General features: G+C 39.1%; 1 protein-coding gene across 1 annotated transcript in view; it reads right to left on the bottom strand.

Moving 5' to 3' along the window:
• Nucleotides 1-22765, bottom strand: part of mgat4a (mannosyl (alpha-1,3-)-glycoprotein beta-1,4-N-acetylglucosaminyltransferase, isozyme A) — a 44969-nt gene that overhangs the window by 5723 nt on the left and 16481 nt on the right. Inside the window, exons 2-11 of the mRNA XM_004081582.3 lie at nucleotides 12296-12463; nucleotides 11679-11819; nucleotides 5053-5186; nucleotides 4930-4976; nucleotides 4693-4806; nucleotides 2394-2469; nucleotides 762-876; nucleotides 463-593; nucleotides 274-381; nucleotides 116-190 (exon numbers count right to left, since the gene is read on the bottom strand). Coding sequence (XP_004081630.1) covers nucleotides 116-190; nucleotides 274-381; nucleotides 463-593; nucleotides 762-876; nucleotides 2394-2469; nucleotides 4693-4806; nucleotides 4930-4976; nucleotides 5053-5186; nucleotides 11679-11819; nucleotides 12296-12463 — 1109 coding nt within the window. The remainder of the gene's footprint in view (nucleotides 1-115; nucleotides 191-273; nucleotides 382-462; nucleotides 594-761; nucleotides 877-2393; nucleotides 2470-4692; nucleotides 4807-4929; nucleotides 4977-5052; nucleotides 5187-11678; nucleotides 11820-12295; nucleotides 12464-22765) is intronic.

Below are 22765 nucleotides of genomic sequence, written 5' to 3'. Positions count from 1 at the left end.
ATTAGTCCAAGCACTATCAATCTATCAAACAGCTGCTGAAAGTGCCATCTGAAATCCAAAGAGGCCCTTTTCCTACACTGTCTGCTCTCTTGTGATGCCTCTGGGTATTCTGTACCTTCATTGAAGTGGAGACCTCAGCTGGGGGGTTAACGTGCATCTTGTGAAGCAGCGGTTTCAGGAAGTCTTTATCCTGTGAGAGACAGACCGAGAGGAAACCTCACTTTTCACACAGGAAGCTGCTTTAGATGCCTTTGGCCAGAGTGCGAGACTCACTGTGAGTTTCTGAATCTTCCCAGCCAGAGAAGAATGGAGTCCCACGTGCTGAAACAGCGAGGGTCTAAAGCGCACGCGAAGGCTGGACTTCTGCCGCTCACAATGTTTCTTTAAGAAAAGAAAGAAGGAATAATTCAGAGCCTTTTTTACAACGATCAGAACTTTCTATACAGCAATGTCACGACTTACTGCATCTTTCTCAGGATTGCAGACTTTTACCCAGAGAATGTGGTCCAGCAGCCAGTCAATGGGCTTTTCTTTATAAAACATAAAAATAAACTCCACTATGAGGTTTAAATCTGGGGCCTGGAACATTTTTCCTGTAAGGACATTTAAAACAGACATCAATCAAACACAAAAGTGCTTTTGGTATCCCAGCAGTTTTTCCTCTTTCTGGATGACAGCCAAACAATAAAAAGACAGTCATCTGCATCAGTACTACACTGCTTCTGCCTAGTTTGACAGAGTCCTGCTAAATGCTGCATTACCAATGAAGCCCAGCTGAGAGAACTCTAGAATCATCCAGTCTTCTGAGGAAAGCTGCAGGGCAAAGTTCTTCATGGTAGCAAAGTAGTTGGGCTTGGCCACAATGTCGTCCTCCAGCTGAAAGATAAAAAGGAGTTCAACACACAGGTTAAAATAACATAAGAAGCTACTTCCTGCCATTTCTGTGTGTTTTTAAGGTCATTGAAGGTGGAGTGGGGTAGCAGGTGGAAGACAATGGGGCATCTCTCTAAGTAGATAGTCTTAAACTAGAGATGAAGCTAACTCTAAGATCACACACAGTACCTCTTCCGCCTCTGTGAGAGACGTAGCAGAAGCCACATCCATGAAAAAGGCATCAGCATGAAAAACAAACAGATAAACTGAACCAACAATGGCTGCTACTTCAAATCAAGAACCGGCATTTACTTCAAGTCAGCCGTTGATTGACTGCAGCCTGCTAAACATTACCTTCCTCTATCAAAGGGTTTTTGATTTTCTAAAACACTCTAGGAAATGTTTTAAGTCCCACTCCAACTGCATTTTTTCATTTGTAAAAGCGTTCCCTGTGGTCAAAAAAAATCAAAGATTGCCAAAGACAGAAGTTAGCCTCCACTAATTTTCCAACAACCCTTTGTTTACACTATCTCCCAGCTAGCCAATAGCACCTCACAAGCCCAAGTTAACAACAGCGTATCAAAAAAGGAAAAATGGTGAGCAATGTCAGAGCTATCCAGCAGTTCAGTTTAGAGCCAGATGCCCTCCGAGATGAATAAAAATGAGACACTGATTGATCTATTCCTCTGCAAGTGGATGCATCAGAATTGGAGTGGTGAAAGGAGAATTTGGCCCGCCCGTGGCATTTGCTGCGTCACAAACCCGGGCTTTTCCAAACTGCGAGTTTTGATCTGCTCCTGGTCCAACACGATTTCAATAAAGAAATACCCAGAAATGCAGTTTTAATCCTAAATTATTTTTTGCATGTCCTCCATCATGAGAAAAATGCTACAACATGTTCAAAACACCAAAAGATGATTTTCGTTGGAGTGGTTCTTTCAACAGTTTGTGTTGAACTGTTTTCTGAGCAGATACAACAAATGCCTCTATTAGATGAACAGGAAAAATATGTAAACGTGCAGTAAAACAGTATGTATATATATATATTAACTGAGACAAGATCAAAGCCCAGAGGTTACAGAATTTCCACCGGAAAAACAGTGTACAGTCCGACTATACATGAACTCACAGCTGCTCCAAAGTTCAGTGTCAGGTTTAAACAGCTTTAACACGTTTAAGAAATCATTCTCTTGCCATTTTTAACCTTAAAGCAGAGTTACTCTTGATCTCAGCTGCAGTCTGGGTGGCCTGAAGGCTCCAAATAAACAGATGCTTGCAGAATGAGATTGGTCTGCTTGGTCCAGCCCTCAGGGTGGTTTGCTTTCTCACAAGTACCAAAGGTTTTTGATTTTTTTCAGATAAATCATCACAAAAGCACTGGAGTTTATCACCACAGGTGCATTTTAAAGGTCAATTATTATCCCTGGCCTTGGAAGACTAATGACTCCAATGATCAACCAGGCTAATAATCATCAACTCATTTCTAAAACCGTTTTTCTTTTCTAAATTCAAGAACATACCTGGACGTAATAAACCCCTTTGCTCACTGCATACATCATGAGGAAGGAATAATCCAGGTTCTGCTTTGTTCGCCATCTAAAAATAAACAAACAATAAGACATGACACAAAAAACTAAAGTAACATGTGTGATGTTCAACATTACAAAGGTCATTTTCCAGATGAAAGCTAATTGTGCCCAAAAAATGATCGATTCACAAAGATCAATAATGGAAGAAGCTAAAATATCACAACAGTAGCTGATGAATTGTACCATTTTGCAAGGTCCAGATCACACAGACAGGAAATGCAATCAGGAAGAGCTATGTGGCTTAGCCAGTTACTATCCATCAGATTCTACTATTGCTTCTAATCTCATTCATCCCTGTGTAGCTTGATTAAAGTCTCAACACTGCAGAGCAGACACAGATCAGCAGCATTGGATAGTGACCACTGATTAACCAATGATCATCAGTAATGAGTTGGATACCCCTCTTTTTAAAACAAACTGACCTAATGAGAGGGATGACACAACCTACATGTCAAAAAGTCAAACTTGACTCAGTTGAGAACTGGACTGAAGGACCCCCCCCCCCTGGCATTCCAAACAGAAGTACCTGCTGGCTCCAAAAAGCCAAAAATCCCATCAACTTCTATAGAGAAACTAACAGCTATTATTACTCAGCTTTTATATTTGTCAGAACAAATATTCTTGCCCTGCTACTTTTTTCTTGTTCTTGGTAATCCAATTTTTTTTCTTTTTTAGTTCCAAGTCCAACTAAATTAAGGTATGAACTGACCAATCAGACGTCACGTATGATGCTCACGTCGAACATTTGAAATGTTTGATTGTCAGAGTCTCTTAAGCCCACTGTCAGTGGTAGATATGTGGCCTTCCAACAAGCCCACTCCTGACTGGCGAGAGTTGTTGCCATGAAAACAATGACCCAGACTGTCTCGGACCAGTAACAATTTACTGACGTCTGGCTCTAACATGGCGGTGTCCATATTAAAAAAAAAATGGCGCCTGAATTGACTTCATTGGGTTGGAGCTGGATGAGGGAGGGTCTAAGGGCAGGGATGCCCAGTTTAGTTTAGTCTGTTTAGTTTAGCAATCAGCCACTGAATTCTATGACTTTATGTTCTTTATGATTCATGTTTATTACACAATCACCGGCATGAAGCCCATTGAGATGACTATTGTTGTAAATATTGGGCTATATAAATAAAATTGAATTGAAGTCATTCTCTATGGATGACATCATGATCACTTGATCCAGTTCTTAGATAGAATCGATGCTTCCAGATCTGCAACCACTAGTTGACTCAAGAAGTGACTCAAAAAGGCAACAAAAGATCCCTTCCTCTGTGGTTCGCTTTAGTTTTTAGTTTTTTTATGTCACTTTGAGAGACATAACTTCAGAAAAATGAACTGAAATGCGACTAATTACTGCTGCTGTGAAATCTGTTGCTTTAGTAAACCCATTAAGCATTTAATGTTCTGCGCCTTGTGTTTCTAAAGGGAGCCCTCTGTGTTATGTCACCAGTGGAAACCATGTCAGAGAAGCTACTTTACATGACTAAAGCAGATCTGCACTTACAGGTTTACATTCAGAACTGCGCTAGCTAACTGAATAATTTATAAACCACAGCTGTCACAGTAATTGTTTTACCCCAATCGAGCCGCGGTCTGTCTGAATGCTGTTCAGAAAGGAGCGCGGAGAAGTCGGCAGATTTCTGAAGAACGCAGGCTCGCAAACATCCAAGATTCTTGGAAAACGTCTGACTAAACGGACCCTCATTCCAGCACAGCCAGGTGGTTGGTGCTTCGGTTTTCACAGGGAGGGTTATAAAACAGACTTAGCACATAAAACGTGACAGCAATGCTAAACAAGATAGTGACTGATGTCATTTAGGTAAGAAACATCTGTGAGTACAAACATCTGCAAACAAGAAGCCTGGAGGACTCCTGAGGGCCATCGTCAGAGTACATATTTCCTGGGGGCAGTTCTCTAATGAAGCCCTCTTAAAGAGCGAAAAAAGCACACAGGATCAGTGTGAGCACTAAAGACATAGAGTGCTGCTTCTGATGACCTTGATCTGACTTTGACAAACGCCTTTGGAATACTAATTGCCCACTAAATCTTCCCTCCCACATTTCCACTGACTCATCCATGCACATTCTCTGGGATTCTCATCACAGCTAGTCTCCAGCACGGTCTCTAAAGCTTTAATCTGCTCTTTCATTACTGATTTTTGTCCTTTTTTCCCCCCCACAATAGCTCCAAATAAGGCAAACATGCTCAGCCATTTTTTTTTACCTGACTCTTTCTTTGGAGTCCCCAAAAGTCTCCTTGAGGTTGGTGAGATCGGGATAGTAAGATGCAGGAGGAGAGATGACCTCCAGCAAACCTGAGTTCAGCTCTGTAGAAAACCTAAACACGGAAGTGGATCTGTTAGAAAAAAAATAATGTACCACAAGTCCCCGTTCTTTGTCACAGAGTCGAATTCCTGACCATTGAAATGGATTGCAAGGAAAAAAAGAGAACTTTACTCACTCTTTCTCCAGACCAGCAACCACACTGTGAACATAATCCAGGTCCGTCTGCAGAAGTGACCCCAACAGATTAAATGTACTGATTATTGACAAACAACAAGCTTTGACTTACATGACTTCTCACCTCCCCAACAAACACAATGATGACACAATCAAGTTTTTCCTCAGGGGTCAGCTTATCGATGAGGGAGCGCAGCGTCTCCGACAGATACGACTTCACCTTCCGCTTTACCGTGGGAATCCCCATCACCATCGTCACTGCGAAGGACATGAACAGTTCAGAGGGTTCATCCACGAGTTTGCATCTGCAAGCAGATAATCTGAGTTGACAGATTATGTCCACATGAAAACTTTATTCAACCCCAAAATAACAGATGGCAGCACACTGGAGGAAAGTTTGTGATGCATTTATACTGCAGTCATTTATGCAGACATACTTATATAATACTGTGTTCACAGTTTTCATACATAGTGGAGACAAGACACATTCACTCTGAATTACTCTAAGTGTAGAACTGTTTGTGAGCTCTGGTTTGGCTTTTAAGCAATAGTATGTTGGAATAAATGCATTTAAAAATTCTTAATAATCACTTCTAAGCTGCATTTAGAGCACCTTCTTAGGCTACAAGGCAGATTTCCATTGAGCCTAAAAGCATGTCGCTTGCACGTACTGGTGAGATCAGGGAAATGTGCGGTTATGTCATGAAGGGCACAGCAAGGACACATCGGCGTGTAGACAGCCACGGCTGGGAATGAAGCCACAGACACTTCGATTAGCAAATAGTCTACCGACTTCGTCCTGAGCAAAAGCCTCCAAAAGTGAGGTGGCTTTTAAGAAAGCTCAATAAGGCAGACATAGCAGAGGAAGGAGCAGGAGTGGAGCCAACTGGCTCAGTCAGTCAAAAGATAAAAGTGAACTGTCTCATCCACAAGCTTTTCCCTGAACACAACAAAAAATAAGAACTACCAAAAAGGAAAGGTGTAATACGGCTCCTACCTTCAATTCTGTTTTTTTTCTAAAGCACCAATTCATAATCAATGTCTCTCAAAGTGCCACAGACATAACAAAAACTATTTTTACCACTACTGTCTTATAAACAGTTTATTTGAATGTCAACAAATATTCAGGAAAACAGGCAACACTGCAGTTGAAAAAATGGAATAAAACTTCAGCAAAACCAGACTCAGTCAAGGTAACCATCTCTAATGATCAGAGAGACCAGACACAACAATTATTAACCAATCAGCTAAATGTCAAATTTATTTTTTTTAATTTTTATTTTTTTACTTGTTCTGTCCAACAGCTGAAAAAAAAGAGCTGAAGGCCTGTTGTGTTGGACATATTTTACTGTTACAACAGGGGGTTGTGGATCTTCTGACGCACAGTGTATGTTTGAATGAACCCCTTTTGTAAATTAGACTAAACTTTATTCATATTAGATATATATGTAACTGTTTTTTGTTGAACCGGACAGAAAAGAAGAGGAGGGAAGAAGACAGAGGGATGTTAGAGAGAGAGAGGGGGGGTGGGGGGGTGGAGGGTGGTTATAGAAGCTAAGACTGGCTGAAAGTTCTACAGGTAAACAAAGCCATCTTTGTTGTGAGAGAAAGACAAGTAGGAAGCCCAATGCAGCTTTATGAAAGAAAGATGTTTTTGGAAGCAACAGCAGACGATGCTGACATAACCAGCATTGAAAGGAATGACATGGGATGTCTCGCCTGTCCTAGAAATGTCTCAGCTTCGCTTGGCATGAGCTGAATGAAGGCGACTGGAGGGAGGAAGGTCTGTGGAAATTCCCATTCTTCATCACAAAGCTGGAAGCACTTGGTTGTTTTGTCTTTAGAATAAAAAAATTAAAGTAAAACAAACAAAAACAAAATTAGGTGTGTTATAAAATTTAACTTATAAAAGAAATGTACTCACTATTAATGATAAACTCTACCTTGAAACGGCATTCCGTGCAAATATGCATGTGTGAATACTTATTAAAATTAAATATGCTGATGTGCGTTCAAGCATTATCGGAAAATATTAGGACAAAAATATATTTAAGAAAAACTTTAAAGTAAGTTCACTAATCCTAAATTAGCTTGTTAAGGGTGACTAATACACAAAATCTGATATCAAATATTAAAGATACTACAATAAATACCAGTTTGAATAACAACTACATTAACTCTATACATTTTCATTTTTTACTAAACAGTCAAAGAAAACATTAAATTATATAATAAAGATTAGAACTTGTAAAAAGAAAAATGCATATAAAATAAAGTATTTTAAAAATACTTCCTTTTTTCCAATAATTTTCTATATGTGTAAGACTATTAGACTTTAAAAACAATAAAAGCTAAATGTCAAACATAAACCTCGACTATTACCTAAATATCTCAATCCCAGAAGACATTAAAAAGCAAAAGCAAGCAGGCTAAAAAGTTTCTGCGCTCAAAAAAAACCCACCTAAATGCTTCTCACTATTTACACAAACATTACCAAACAAAGTATATTCATTGAGCTGAAAAAAAGAACCTTCGGGCAAACAGTGACTCGTGGCTTTAAGAAAGCAATTGGTCAGCTGCTTTACCAGACAGAATCATCTGACTTTACAAACAAGAATGTCATTATAACCTAAAATATAACTCTGTGCTGTGTCCTGATTCCCAGCATCTTGTTTGTGTTATTTGTTGCCTAAACTGTGAATCCATATCTAATAGGTCTAAATTGCAAAACAAAAATATAGCTTTACATTAAACTAAGATTACAAACTGAAAACAAATAATGACATTCAATAAAATATGAAAAAATCCGACAACTAATCTAGAGTAAAAAAAAAACAGGAACTACACATTTTACTTAGTAGATAAAAGGAAATCTTAAAGATGTTAAGCATTTCCAGTATAAAGAACAATCCTCTATTGTCCCCACGATAGCAAAGTGTCTATCGTCCCCCCTTCTATTGTTTCTAACCTAAATTTATCAAATAATACAACAGATATATCATTTAATAGCTTGCAACGATTGTTTTAGTGTCGTCTTGTCACCATGCATTTTCAAAGTTTATAAAGTGAAAATAAAGCACAACAAAGATTTTGACTTAAATAAAGCGTTGCTACTACGCAAGTACACAAAGCTGTTTTAATGGGAAAACAAGCCTTGTTGGGGCTAGTAATAAAGCAAAAGGATAGTGTTAGTGTGGTGGAGGCTTGACAGGGTTAAAGGGTGGAAACGGGCTGACTGACATGATGTGCGAACAAACAAGGCCCAAACAAAAGCACAAAACAGAGTTCAGGTCCAGCTTCAGTGAACTGCACAATGGACCAAGATGGGGAGCGATCCTCCAGATCTGTGCAGCGTAGAGAATCTGTCCCACTTCTGCTTTGTGTCTCTCACTCTAAGCTTCATGTTGTATAGCGACACCCACCACCACCGCCAAGAAAGTAGGTCGAGGATGAAAAAAACAACGTGGGAGGAAAGACAAGAGACTAAAGTGACACTGTAAAGGAGGGAGGCAGAGGGATAATGCATGCATTTGAAGCTACCCGTGACCCTTGATCAACCTGCACACATCTGCCACCCCTTTCTTCGCAGGGGTGGGGGCATAACAATCTGCATGTCTGCACACGTCTGTTGGAACAGAATGCAGGGACTTGGTGTGACATGTTCAACCGAGAGCATAAATATTAGGATTTGTTAGGACTGTTGGTACGTCAAGGCTGTTATAGATATGTGACATTTTCCTGAAGCCAAAAACAATCTGTCACCATTAAACAAGAGAACATCAGGGTCAGAACACACATTAGGAACAAAAAAAAAAGAATAGATTCCAACGAATTTCTATCTAAATTTCACATAAATATTGTAATTTATCGATTAAATGTGACAATCTGATAAACTTAATCCTTCTTAAAGAATGAATTATTGGAAAATAATCCCATCTACTGTGCTTCAAGTACAGTACAATTCTTCACACAGAGACGTTCAATTCAATAGAGGTATGAAAGCTTCAGCTTGTGTCGTTCACAGAGGTCAAGTCTGGGTGAGGCAGAGGACATTATCTAATCAAGTCAGTTTCCAATGATGCAGTCCATCAATCTTGTGCTGGGTACACAATTCAACGATCCCACCCAGGAATAACATTTGATTGTGAAACTAGGGGAGCTTCATACTATGGCAGCAGACCAACCTGAGGGCAGATGAGCTTTTGTTGCCCTCCTACAAAGTCAGCAGGGAGACAAACAAGCTGGGGTCAGGTGTTTCTGCACAAATATTAGGAAAATAAATCATGTCCCTCAGTATCTAAACACATTTTGTTTAAAGTTTTGTTTGATAAAAAAAAGATGAAATAGCTTTTAAAGGTATAATTATGTCAATGTTTGACCTGTTTAGCTTCACACGAGGGAAGAAAACGTGCTTAGGTAGAAGAAAAAGTACTGAAAACAACAGAAATGACTTCAAGAATTTGCAAGTGGCTGGTTTATATGGGATAAGCCAGTTGTTGCTGAAACCCAGAAGAACAACAGATCATAGTGAATTACAGTCACCAACCTACAGGGTAGTTATAAAGAAGAAGTGATTAAGGGGGAAAAGGGTTGACAACAAGGTAACAGCACTAAAAACAAAGAAAAACACAAAAGAGTTTTTATTGCTAAAAAAAAATCTTTTATTATATAGAGCAGCACTAATAAAATAACTTTAGTAGGACTCTTAAATATGTGCTAACCCAGCCTCAAAAAGTAAAACCAAGTCAAGTATTTTATGAAAGTTAAAAAAATGCCAAACTGAGATGCTTATCTTTAGGTTCAGGTAGGTCTGCTGACACCTGAGTGTGAGTACTGCAAAGCCTCAGATCTCTTCAAAAAGTGTTTTCCTCACTATGTCATGGTTCCCCTCCTGGTTTTGTATTCTATTTTTTTTGTATAGGGGCACTGTGTTCCGAGTCCTGACTGGCTGGAGACCTTGTCAATCGATCTCCTCTGTGCCATGACTCCTGCACAGATATGTGCAGCCTGCCAAATCTACAGAAAATCTTTGATCGTGAGCAGATTTTGTCTTCATTCTGCGATACAGTGTTCCTCACTATACGTTTCATGGTCTTGCTGTTTCAGGAGTGTTTTTCAGTGCTACTATGCAGGGACTTGTTTCTTTCTTTAACAGTGCACTGTATTCTGCGCCCTTATAGAATGGTAAATCTTGTCAATCAATCTCTTCTGTCCCGGGCCTGCTTTACAGAAACATGCCACGTGCAGTGGGCCAGAGCTACATATTCCTTTGATTGTGATCAGATCTTTGTTTTAATTCTATAATACTTGACTTATTTTTCTATGAAGGTTTGAACTTTGAGAGTTTAAACAAGAGAAAAGTGTGAAAATGTTCATGCGTGTATGAGAAAAGTGTGTAGAGAGGAGCTTTAGAGTCTTAAACATGTGTAAAACTACATCACAGATTTGAACTACTGTGGGATTTTTTTAGAACGTAACCCTTAAAATGACAAAGGGAACACTGTGTGTAGATATCAATGACTACAAATCCAAATTGGACTATAAGGTCACGTTGGGGTTGAACTAGTGCTTTGCCATGTTACTTGTTCAAAGCTTCACACACTGTTGCTTCTGTTCTAAAGGTCTAAAGCCACTACAAACAGTTTGTACATTTTTCATGCAGGAAATTTTGGTCTTTCGTGATGCCTGCGTGACATACGTAGTTCATATGAGTTTCTTCTTCTTTTCAGTTGTTCAAAGTTTTTGGTCGGTTGAGGAATTTGCAGCTTACGCATATTTTACATGGTTTATACGCTATTATCATGGAAATCTTGCGCAGTTGTACGTGATTTTTGCAAGATGCATACCCAAATTAATGGCTTTCCATGACCGTTCCATGTATGTCTGACGGACTTCTTACATATGTAACACTGATTTTTAGCTTTTATATTGTATATACGGTGCACAAATCACATTCAAATTACGTAATTGATGCATGCGTCACTAATGAATTCCATATTAACAGCACAAAAGTCACACACGGTTCATGTTTTTTGTTCATTTATGAGTACTTTGCATGGTTTATTCATGATACATCTGTGAAATTTTCATGTAAAGACCACAACTTTTCTCAATTTTTCCACGTGTGTGCATATGTGCAAAATGTACATAGTGGCTGTGTGACACAGCCTTCAAGGAACATGGAATTGCCAGTTTTGTTGAACAACCCTTGAATTTTATTTTCTCCAGGTTCAATTTTACCCCCACCCCAAACTTAGCAAAGGCAGATGAATAATCCTCTTTAAGAGAACCTGACATAGGAGAGGTCACCATCAGTAAACTGCACTGCGATGGGTAAAGACGGGAAATTAGTATCGAATGTGAAAGCCCAGAACAGGAGTGGTGTAATCCAACATGAGAGGAGATTATTATGAGAATAGATAGATGAACTGAACATCTGGGAGTATTTTTTTAATCTTTGCTGGTGTTTTGAAAGAAAACTCTCAGAAAATGTCAGACTCGAAACCAGACGGTTTCCATATCCAATAAGGGACTTTTTGGAAACGTAATCCCTGGAGAACAATCAATCACAACAAGGACTTGTTTTGTAAAGCTGGATGCTTGTTGGGACATGATTTTTTTCCCTCGGGGTCATGGCGATGTTTGGAGGTTTCATTTACCAGAGAAACCAGCGTTGGTGTATTCAACAGGGACCATAAAACATGGGTGTCACTCTTATGCTACATTCATAAATGCGCTTTCACTTCTCACCTCCTGTGCGTCCCAGACCAACCTGCACCGCCGGGTGTAGGCTGCCCTCATTGTTGAGAAGGTGAGGCAGGTGGTGGTAGATGTTCGGCACCTGGAGAGGCTTCTTATACGCAAGCTCCTTCAGTAGTTTCTGTGTTTCATCTGAGAAAAGAAAAAAGAAAAAAAAAGAGGAAGGAAATTTATGACAATGATTAATTGATGAGCCTCCAACCTACATGCATGCATTAATCATTAATTTCATCTTTATGAAATTAAAAAAATGTCTCTCTTTCTATTTGAATCAAAATGAGAAAATGTTTTATTCTAAACCACAATTTCACAATCTGACATTGAAATAGAGAATACAATGAATATATGTTGCTTAACTGAAATGTCACAAACAAAACCAAGTTAAAATGGTAAAACATTAACTGCCATAAGAAACCAACATGTGAGAAAAGACCATGCTTCTTACTAAAGTCAATAAATCTAATTTAGTAACTTATTGCTATTGTGAGTAAAATAACTCACTCAGTCTTCATTAGGCGGTTATAAAGTCTGATTTAGTTTCGGACGATCTTAACCATTTAGTTTTTTTGTAGCGAATCAGCACACAGCGGTCTGAATGTGTGGGTCACCTGAGAAGTTTATGAGGGCATCTTTGCTGCTGTTGGTTTCAGCAATGGCTCTCCTGAACTGCTCCAGAATGTTGTTGAGCTCGGATGAACGCTGCAGGGTTCTGTGTTCTGCCACACGGAGGCGCTCTTTCAAAGCGTGGAACTCCCGCTGGTATGCTACCAACTTTTCTGTGAAGGAAGAAGAAATGTTTGCGTTGGTTAAAAAAAATAGAAGTACCGATAGTTACATGTAACAACTGATTGGCACTTCCTGATTTTGTCTTCCCATCTTCCAGATCGGAGTTATGACCTGTCATTTAAAATTCAGTTAAAAGGAATCATTAGCTTTTTTAGTGCTGCTTCTTCCTTATATTTCCCCAAATGTCCTTCATTTGAAAGCTAAGATACACAATCCAAATAAATAAAGAAGTATTGTACTTTTCTAAGTAACATAGTATTTAACCTATTTTGACACTCATAAAAAGTAGAATTTTGAAGAGAAAAAAACCCACCAAGCAATTTTGACCATTTAAAAGTCACACCGATAAAGACTGTGTTTTTGGTGTTTTTAACATCTATTTTCTAATGATGGAGGACAAGTGTATACAAAATTGAGCACAAAATTGCACTTCTGACTATTTCTTGATTCAAATCATAGTGAATCAGGAGCAGATAAAAACACGCCGTTTGGAAAAAGAGCTTATTTAACATAGAAAAATACGCAGATGTGTCAGCGGGACACATGCTCCCTGCTCCGCTCCATTCTGATGCATCCACTTGTAGACGACTAGATCCATGAACATCTTTGTTTCCTTGTCGACACAGCTTTTTTTTTATTTTTAACTAAAAATGGGAAAGCTTTAATAATAGATCAAAAGATGATCGGAGTGCGTCTGTAACAGCCTTAATTTAACAGCTATATTTGTTGGAGGTTTTTTTTTTTTTTTTAGAATGAAATAAATGTACTTAATCTCTTTAATTTCCCTAATTTACCTTTATGTCTGATCTATCAGGGAAGTCCCCAATTGTCCATATTTTTGGGAGACCCTCAACATTTGTACATTGAAAAACATTAAAACCCTGATTTACTCAAATGAAGACCAAGAAAACACAAATGTTCTGGGTAGAACTATGTGTACAAATCTAACATTTTCCCCCAAATCACAAAGCAAACATGACCTTAAAAAGCTAGATGTAGATCATATGTTATGTATTTGTGAGCATACACAAGGAAAATAAGGTTTTGGTTTGGCTCACATCTTCTCCTGATGGGTTGATTGTGCCCTCCCACAGAAAGCTGCACCAAAACAAACAACAGGCTCGCTTTGTCTACCTGTTTCCATCACTGACCGAGTTATAGTCCATACAACCTGACCCCACTCTTCGTCAGCCCAGAACCAGCATACAGCTCATCCGACACTGTCATTTATCCCAAACCTCAGTAAACTTCAAACTGTAAACAAGACTTTCCTCTTAACCAAAGTGCTTTGATCGTAGGGAGCTCCTGCAATGAAGCCATGACAGTATATCGCATTTTAAGAGAACACAAAACACTGAACAGCACAGAAACAAGAGCGAAGAGTTTCCCTGTTAATTTTAACACACTCTTGTTGCCAGCACTTTAAAATACGTAAACCTACAGAGGAAAACAAAACCTGTTTAGTTTTGATTGCTGAACTGAATTAAAATAGATCCAGCCAGTCTACCAGGGCTGTTTGAGTGAATGGGTGAGCAAAAAGCATTACCGGTAACCAATTAAATTTACCAGAGGTCTGGAGTACGCCTGTACAATCTGATTATTGTCCACTGATCTCCAACACCGTAAGCAATGCTAGAAGGGCTTAGAGACTCTGAGCTGCAGAATGTCTCTATTTAATCGTGCTTTTTGAATCTGACCTCCAAATACATCAGACATGAAAACACACAGTAAATCCATCGTGATTAAATGTTTGAGATGATTTTGTTTTAGCCATTTCTTTTTGAAAACAAAACTACAGTTGAAAACTAGATGTAAAATGAGTTTTCAAAAGTAGATTTGTTTTGATAAATGACTAATTAAGCTTAAAGTCCCATTCTGATCCTTTTTGATCTATTTTAAAAAGTGTTCCCTGTGGTCTTTCAACTATAATTATAATTATGCTGTTTTTAGCCATGGATCTAGTCATTTGCAAATGGATGCATCAGAATGAAGTGGTGCAGGCAGCTTGAGGCCTGCTATAGTAGCTTCTACGTCACAGCTACAAGCTTATTCCAACATATTTTTCTCTGGCCTGATACACAATGTTTTGAAGAAAAAAAATTGCTCAGAAATGCAAATGTAAGCCTAATTTTTTTATATATGTCCTCCACCATAGTAAAAATGCCACAAGAACAATTAAAAACACCAAAAACACTATTTTCATCAGAGTGGGTCAATAAAGTCTTGTCAAAAAGAGGCTATTTCATCTATTTTATAGGTAAAATGCCCTTGATTTTCTGCCTCACCTTTTTTGTATAAATGACATGCTCAGTAGTTACACTACAATTAATCACTTATCATTTATTTAAGCAGGAAACTCCAGCTAAAAGAATTATTCCTATGAACAAAGAGATTTTCTTTGTACTGACAATAGTAGGAAAAAATTCCAAAAGACGCATTTACAACATTTCCAAAAAATAAAAAATAAAAACCTTTCCTAATTCTGCTTGTTCCTGGTCAGGATCATGGGGTTGTTGGAGCCTATCCCAGCTACTTTCAGGCATGTTTTGTCAGTACATTACACAGTGACAGCCACACACTCAAAAACACACCAAAGGGATAATTAAGAGTCACTAATTAAGCTTTGAAGTAAGATTACGAAGCCAGACAGCCCAGAGAAAACCCGTGCATGCACGAGGACACAAACTCTACACAAAAGTCCCAGCTACGATTTGAACAAGAGCCTTCTTGCTGTGAGCGCTAACCACTATACCATTTCTGAAATCACCAGATGAGTCTACAGATCTGTGCAAAGATGACAGACAGCATGTTCCACGTCATAAGTAGTTGTAATGTTGAGTGAGTTTCACATTCCTTTCTGTTATTTCACTGCTGTTTTAGCCTGGTTTTCTGACAATTGGGCATGTGGAGCAGTGTATTATGACAATCCAAGGATTCAAATTTCCCATGATTCATTAAAACCTCGATTTTTGGGCTCACAGTACCGTTTACTTCGGAAAAAAAGCTAAAAGCAAAACAAAAAACCTAAAAAATGCATTTTTTTCTTTTTTATTTGCTAATAAGAAAGTAACAATCAAGAAAAACCCTTTTAGTTGGCTTATAATACACCTGGTGTAATTTAATGAAACAATTTTAAATAGTTACATTTAGCACAACACACGGGTTTGACACTTTCAAGTTCAATGTAATCATATGCAAAAGTATGCAATTGCAACAATTCACTTTCCTCACGATTCAGTTCATTGGTGTAACATACAGTTTGGTTTTAAATCAGGAATTGTGGCATCAATAGTTTATTAGAAGGTCGTCATTCAAACTGCATAATAATGGGCATAATTGAATCTGTGCAAGTAGTTGTTTTAAATTTCAAATTACCCAAACTCTATAAATTATCTTATGTTTAAATAATAGAAAGGCCAATCAGTTATTTAGAATGTAACAAGGAAACTTTAAGATGTTGAGTCGGAAACCTACAACATGATCATCATTTTGATCATGTTGCGAAGCCCAACAACCACAGCTGTTCAAATGTACTGCAAGAAAAATGATGTTTCTTTAAACATTGTGCAATAGGAAGAAGGAACATTGAAGTTGTTTTAATCCATTCACCCCTAAAGTCCTTCTCATTACAACACTGCCCGGGGAAAAAGCTCACTAAATGTCTTCACAGTGATCCTGCACCTCTTGCTGATGCATGCTGCTGACAGCATGACCATGAGTGCTGACCAAGTACTAGTCTGTGCATTAAATGGAGATACTTGCAGCACTCTAATATGCACATTTATTTGTCAAAGTTTCCTAAAACTATAACACACAACGGGCTGATTAGAAGGAAAAAATACTTTTGACAATATTGTTGTGATCTGAATACAATGTGAGAGACAAAGTGAAGTCAAAATACTGCAGAGGAGTTACATCATCCCTCTTTTCCAACATCAAACTACTGCGTCCACAGATGCTCATGACATACTCAGAGTACAGATTAGGCCACCCACTCTCATCTTATCTGCCTAAACATGTAATAAACTTTATTACTTTGCAATCCACCCTTAAAATATATTTATAACACAAACAACTCCACTCAAAAACAAACAACATAAAAAAAACATAAAATCAGGGAACAAAACTACTGATTTACACCAAAGACGATGTAGATATTTTAGTCACTTTGCTGCCACTCATTTTCCTCAAAAGCTTTTCAACTTTAACAAAGTCGGATAAAATTGGTCATTTAGCAGCTGCGATGCATTGCACTGCATGTGCATGATGCACACATCTTGTCTTACAAAACAGTGTGTTTTTGTTCTGTTCTTTACAGATTCTAAAGAAAGAAAAAAGAAACGTGATTAAGTGATACTAGTTACGGTAGATTAAAACTTTGACTCTAGAAGTTTTACTAAACTCTACAATAGTAAAGACAAAAAAACCAACAAACATTGATAAAAGAATGAATGTAAACAACCAAAAAGCATAGAAGTTTTTTGTAATTTTGATGGAATTTTCTTGTAGTAAAGTCCAAGAGACCTCTAAAGTTTGCAAGTATTATAAAACCATTTTTTTGTCTTTCTTTGAACCAAAATACATTTAAAGACTATAGAGGGATATTTCTGCCACCACGTTGCACACAAAACTTTTAAGTTGCCAATGAAAATATTAAATATTTGCTCTTCGATTATTTTTTATTATGCGTTAAAAAATGTTTTGCTTTCAAAAATTTTTTTTTGCTTTCAAAAAAGTTTTTTGCTTTTGCAAAACATGTTTCCGCATGCGTTGTTTGTCATCTCACTTTTTTCCTATCTTTGATTTTGCTGAGATAAGTTTGATTTTAGCGTGACAAAGCTACCATCAAACAGCTGCTGATGCAAACAGCTGCAGTCAGCTGTCTCTGTCTCATATTGACGTGCTTGGAGGCACACATGGACTTTTTGACTTTGTGTCGGTTCTGTTCTAACGGGATTCTGCCGTTTTCAACCATTCTGGCCCCATTCTCTCAGAGTAAAACCCAGAAGGAGCAGCTAAAATAACTGCCATAAAAAAACAGAGTTTTGTATTTATTTGTCAGTGTAGTGACCATGTTTAAAATGTCTGCAGCAGAAAGAAACGTCAGAGCTCCGACTCCGTCCAGCAGGAAGTAACACTTTTTAAGATTTGTATCTGAACTACTGTTTTATTTTAATCAATAGAAAAAACTGTTTGATGTGTTTTCATTGTGGTTTCAAGACGTTTAACAAGAACGACTCGTGCGCTGAGATGCTGTCATTTTAACCCAATGCATCATGGGAAATGTAGTGCAAAGAGCCGCCGATTGCAGAAAGACTCTTGTCTCTGAGCTTCATTGTTTTGTTCACTTGTTCCACGGTCTGACACCGGATCCCGCAGAAAGCTACACCGCTAAAGACGAGCTTTAGCTGGTATTTTTGTTAGAACCGAGAGACTTTATGAGCAGAATCTGAACAAGGAAGTGAGGACTTTAACCACTTCTGATTGGTCAGACTGATGACGTGCGATTGAGCCTCCAAGAATGATTGGTGGAGACAGTTAAAGGGGCGGGACTTTTCCTAAAACAATTATAGGCTGTAGCTAAATCGCGGTACCGTCATTCTTATCAAAATGTCTTTAATAGAATCAAATAAACACAAAGAAAAAAGTATTTTACGATTCTTCATATTCCTAACCTCTCGGTGTTTTATCAGGGCCTGTTTGGATGAACACAGAGTTGATTTCCTGGAGATGGAAAATGTTTTAGATCAGTTAATTAGGGCAATTTCCCACGGCAGCACACTGGTTGAAAAACACTGCTCTAGATAATCCTTTTTTCACAGCACTGCAAACTCTTCTTCCACTTTCGGCTTCTCCCATCAGGGGTCGCCACAGCGAACGAGTCGCATGGTAGATTTGGCAATGTTTTACGCCGGATGCCCTTCCTGACGCAACCTTCTCAAACCGGGCTTGGAACCGGCAGAGGTAGAGAAGGGAACAGGGAGCAGCCCGGAGTCGAACCCTGGTTTCACGGACGGAAGGCGCCGCAAACCAGCACGAGCTAAACCGGCCCCAATTCACAGCACTGCAAACAATAACTGAATAAATTACTGTGACATGAAACTAGAGTTGTATTGATTCAATTCATGTCATAATTTGTTGTAAATATGGTAAATGGTGTAAATGGCATATACTTATATAGCGCTTTTCTACCTACAAGGCCCAAAGCGCTTTACAGTCACAGACCCATTCACCCAAGACAATCAAGTGTAAATGAAATCAGGGGTTGACATAGCCCAGAAATTTGCACTGGCCCACAGGGCCAGTAGTTTTTGAAACTTACTGGCCCTGCCTGAAAGTTACTGGCCCGACACCGCGCATAGCGGGACCCGCCGCTCCGCAGGTGCTTGCAACTTTAGGGGGGTCCGGGGGCATGCCCCCCCGGAAACTTTTAATATGGTGCAATTTGGTGCATTCTGGTGACATCACTTATTTCTACACTTTTCAATGACTGAAAATAGACCATATCAAACTTAAATCTGCTCTAGTCTGTTTCAGATGTTTTGAAGAGAGCACTGCAGTGTAGTAGGTAACACTAGTTCAGAAGTTTTCATGGTGCTTCTAACGGCAAATAGCGCAATAAATCATAAACCTTAAATGTGTTAAAACAATCTAATGGCAGCTTGAACCATTTAACGAATCAAATAAATCCCTCAATGCATTTGACCAATCGGATGGACGCCTTCACATTGTTGACCAATCAGATGAAGCCCTGTTATGTTAGATGTTTGTAACCTATGTCAACGTGGGTCATTTGGAGTATAATTTTTAAACTGGGAATGGTTATTTGGTTATTTTGCTGTTTGTTTATATACCGCAAATTATATCGTTATCGCAATTTTAATCTCTGATATCGCATATCGCGAGTTTTCCTCATATTGTGCAGGTCTAACTGAGATCATTCAGCTAACTAGAAATACTTACTGCTTACAGTGTTGTAAAGAAAAACTAAATTAAGTAGTTTAACATTCTACTGCATTTGAGTCTGAGATTCAGGTATTTGGAGTTGCCTTTGATTCTTTGACATTCAGCTTAAAGCTTAGTGCATACAGTTTCATCTTCAATGCATTCATTAAATATCTTGCTGTCCATACTACTAATTATACCCACTACTCCATCCAACATATTCCTATCTATTCCTGCCATGTCTTCCACATCTCTGACATGCTTCAGTCTCTCTTCAGTGACGGTGTCGGATTTATAATCAAATGTAATAATAACCCACTGGCTTGTGCCTTCGTTGTTGCTGTTTAACATTGTTTTGTATTGAATTGTTACATTCAATAAAGTTTTTAAAAAAAAAAGTAGTGAGCGCGTGCCGCGTGGTGCTCGGCAGCGACAGCCGCGCGCGCAGGCGGGAGAGAAGGAGAAGTGATCAAAGGTTTCCCATAGAAACCCTTGAAGTCTGAACACAGGACTAGCAGAAAAACTAAATTATGAAGACGAGGTAAATCTACACGTTTTCGCAAAATTTACTTTATTGAAAAAGGTGAAGAATATATAAACCGTTAGATATTTTAGTGGCCCGAGCGGGCAAGTGAAAAGTAAAGTCTTGTGGTCCGCACTGCTCGAAAAACAGGACCGGGCCAGCGGACAAATGGCTATGTCGAGCCCTGGAAATGTGTGCAAAAAAACAAACAAGTAAACAAGAATGAATGTCAAATTCATTTACATTTTAGTTTCCTAAGGTTCAGCCCACTGTTGTTTTTCCACATCAAAATAATCCAAAGGGAACATTATTAAAACATTTTACTTCATCGCATGGTCACATCTTTGCTAAATTCAAAGTGTTTCCACACATTGGACTGGAATGAGGGACATGCGTGTTGTCCGCTGTGATGCACTTGGACATTTTTATGTTAGAGTAAAATAAATCTACGGTTCCTCAATCCAAATCGTATTTTCCAATATTAAAATGATCAATTTCTTTCATTTTGAAATCATTTTATAATGGTATAGGTTGATTCAATTAAGAAAGACAGACTGAGGTGGTTGGACCCTAGAAAATAAATCGAGTCATCAATAAGTTGAATAATCCTTACGCCCATATGTGACATACCTTTTTTTAAGCAACAAAGAATAAAACACAGTCTAAAAGACCCAACATGCCAGTTTTAAATGTTTGAAGTTGTTCTGTCATATACATTTTGTGTTTGTTGCTAAAAATAAAAAGGTGCAGTAAGAAGAAAAAAAAGAGAGTTCCTCTGTTAAAAAAACGCGTATTTATCGTTTCAAATGCCAAATGAATAATATACAGTATATCAGTGTTTTTCAACCTTTTTTGAGCCACGGCACACTTTAACCTTGACAAAAATCCCGCGGCACACCAGCATCCCAAAAAAAAAAAAAAAAAAGCAGAAACTCATAGTCTGTTTTGATCTACAGCCCCCCCCCCCGGCAATCTGACGTGCATTTTTGTGATAATTGTGGCAGAAAAAGCAGGAAGTTGCAGATGTTTTTCTAAAAGATGTAATAAAAGTTAAGTTACATACAAACTGTATGTCGTTGTGTTTTCAAGACGCTGTCCCTTTAAGCCAATGCATCATGGGAGATGTAGTGTGAAAACTGCGAGAAAACGGCAGAAAGACTCGCGTCTCTGAGCTTCATGGTTTTGTTCACTTGTTCCACGGTCTGATACCGGATTCTGTGGAAAGTTACACCGCTAAAGACGAGCTTTAGCTGGTGTTTTTGTCGGAACTGACTGAGTTATGAGCTAAATTGGAACAAGGAAGTGGAGACTTTAACCACTTCTGATTGGTCAGACTGATGACATGTGATTAAGCCTTCAAGAATGATTGGTGGAGTCGTGGAGACAGTAAAAGCTGCGGGACTTTTCCTTACACAGTTATAGCTGCAGCTATTTCGCGTTACCGTCATTCTTATCAAAATGTCTTTAATAGAATCAAATAAACACAACGAAAAAAGTATTTTATGATCGTTTATATTCCTAACTACTCAGTGTTTTATCAGGACCTGTTTGGATGAACAAAGAGCTGATTTCCTGGAGATGGTAATTGCTTTTAGATCAGTTAATGAGGGCAATTTTCCACGGCACACTTGACCATCTCCCACGGCACACTAGTGTGCCGCGGCACACTGGTTGAAAAACACTGCAGTATATCTACATTGTATCCATTTAGCTAAAGAATCGGAATATATCATTTTGCCACAAAGTTAGTTGAATCTTGTCAGGACTAGTTAGCCCTCTGGCTGTCACTTCCTGTTTTATTTTGAAGTCCTGTCTTTTCTGTCTTAATTTTCAGTTCCTACTGTGTGATCTGCTTCCTCCCTAATGTGCTCCACCTGTGCCTCATTGTCTTCCCTATATAAGCAGTGCTTTTTCTCAAGCCAGTGCCAGATTGTCTTTCTTTCACTGTGAGCAATCCAGCCTTAATCTCTCCAGAGTTCTTAGAGCTTTTTTGTTCCTGAATGATTCCTCTTTTGGATGGCCTCCTGAAATTATATTAAAGACTCTGATTCTGCCAGTCCCTGACTCCACCATTGTGTCCGCCTGAGCTGCACCTGATAGTACAATCTGGCCATAACATGGATACATCGGAGTCAGAACGTCTCCTCGCAGCGCTTGGAACACAAGGTCAGAGAATAACCCAGCAAGACCAACAGCTCGCACAGCTTCGCCATGATTTTGCCACCGCCATGTTATCACTCTCAACGCAGCTCTCTGACGTAACCACGGCGCTCCAGAATCGGAACGTTTCGGAGTGTTCTTCCTCCGTGACTCCCTCTGCTCCCTCTGAGACAGCTACTACGTTCCCCGGACCTTCCGAGCCCCGCCCTGTTAGACTATCCAGTCCAGAGCGCTTTTCCGGGGACTCAGGAGACTGTCGCTCTTTTCTCACGCAGTGTGAGCTCCATTTTGAGTTCCAATCCCACGCCTTTCCTTCGGACAGAGCCAAAATTGCCTACATCGTATCCTACCTGTCTGGACGAGCCAAGGCGTGGGCCACATCGGAATGGAGCCGGCGCAGCGCTGTGTGCAACTCGCTGCCTTTATTCCTAGAGACTTTCAGACAGATTTTCCATTCTGCTGTCCCTGGAAGAGAGGCTGCCAAAGCTCTTGTGAACATAAAACAAGGTAGAAGATCAGTGATGGATTATGCCATTGAGTTCAGAACTCTATCTGCTGATAGTGGATGGAACCAGCCGGCGCTAGTGGATGCCTTCTACACAGGATTGTCGGAGTGTTTAAAGGACCATCTCGCTCCTCTCGACCTCCCCCCAGAGCTGGATGC

Source organism: Oryzias latipes, chromosome 21 (assembly GCF_002234675.1).
Source record: "Oryzias latipes chromosome 21, ASM223467v1".
NCBI lineage: Eukaryota > Metazoa > Chordata > Actinopteri > Beloniformes > Adrianichthyidae > Oryzias > Oryzias latipes.
This window is presented reverse-complemented; position numbering and strand designations above follow the sequence as displayed.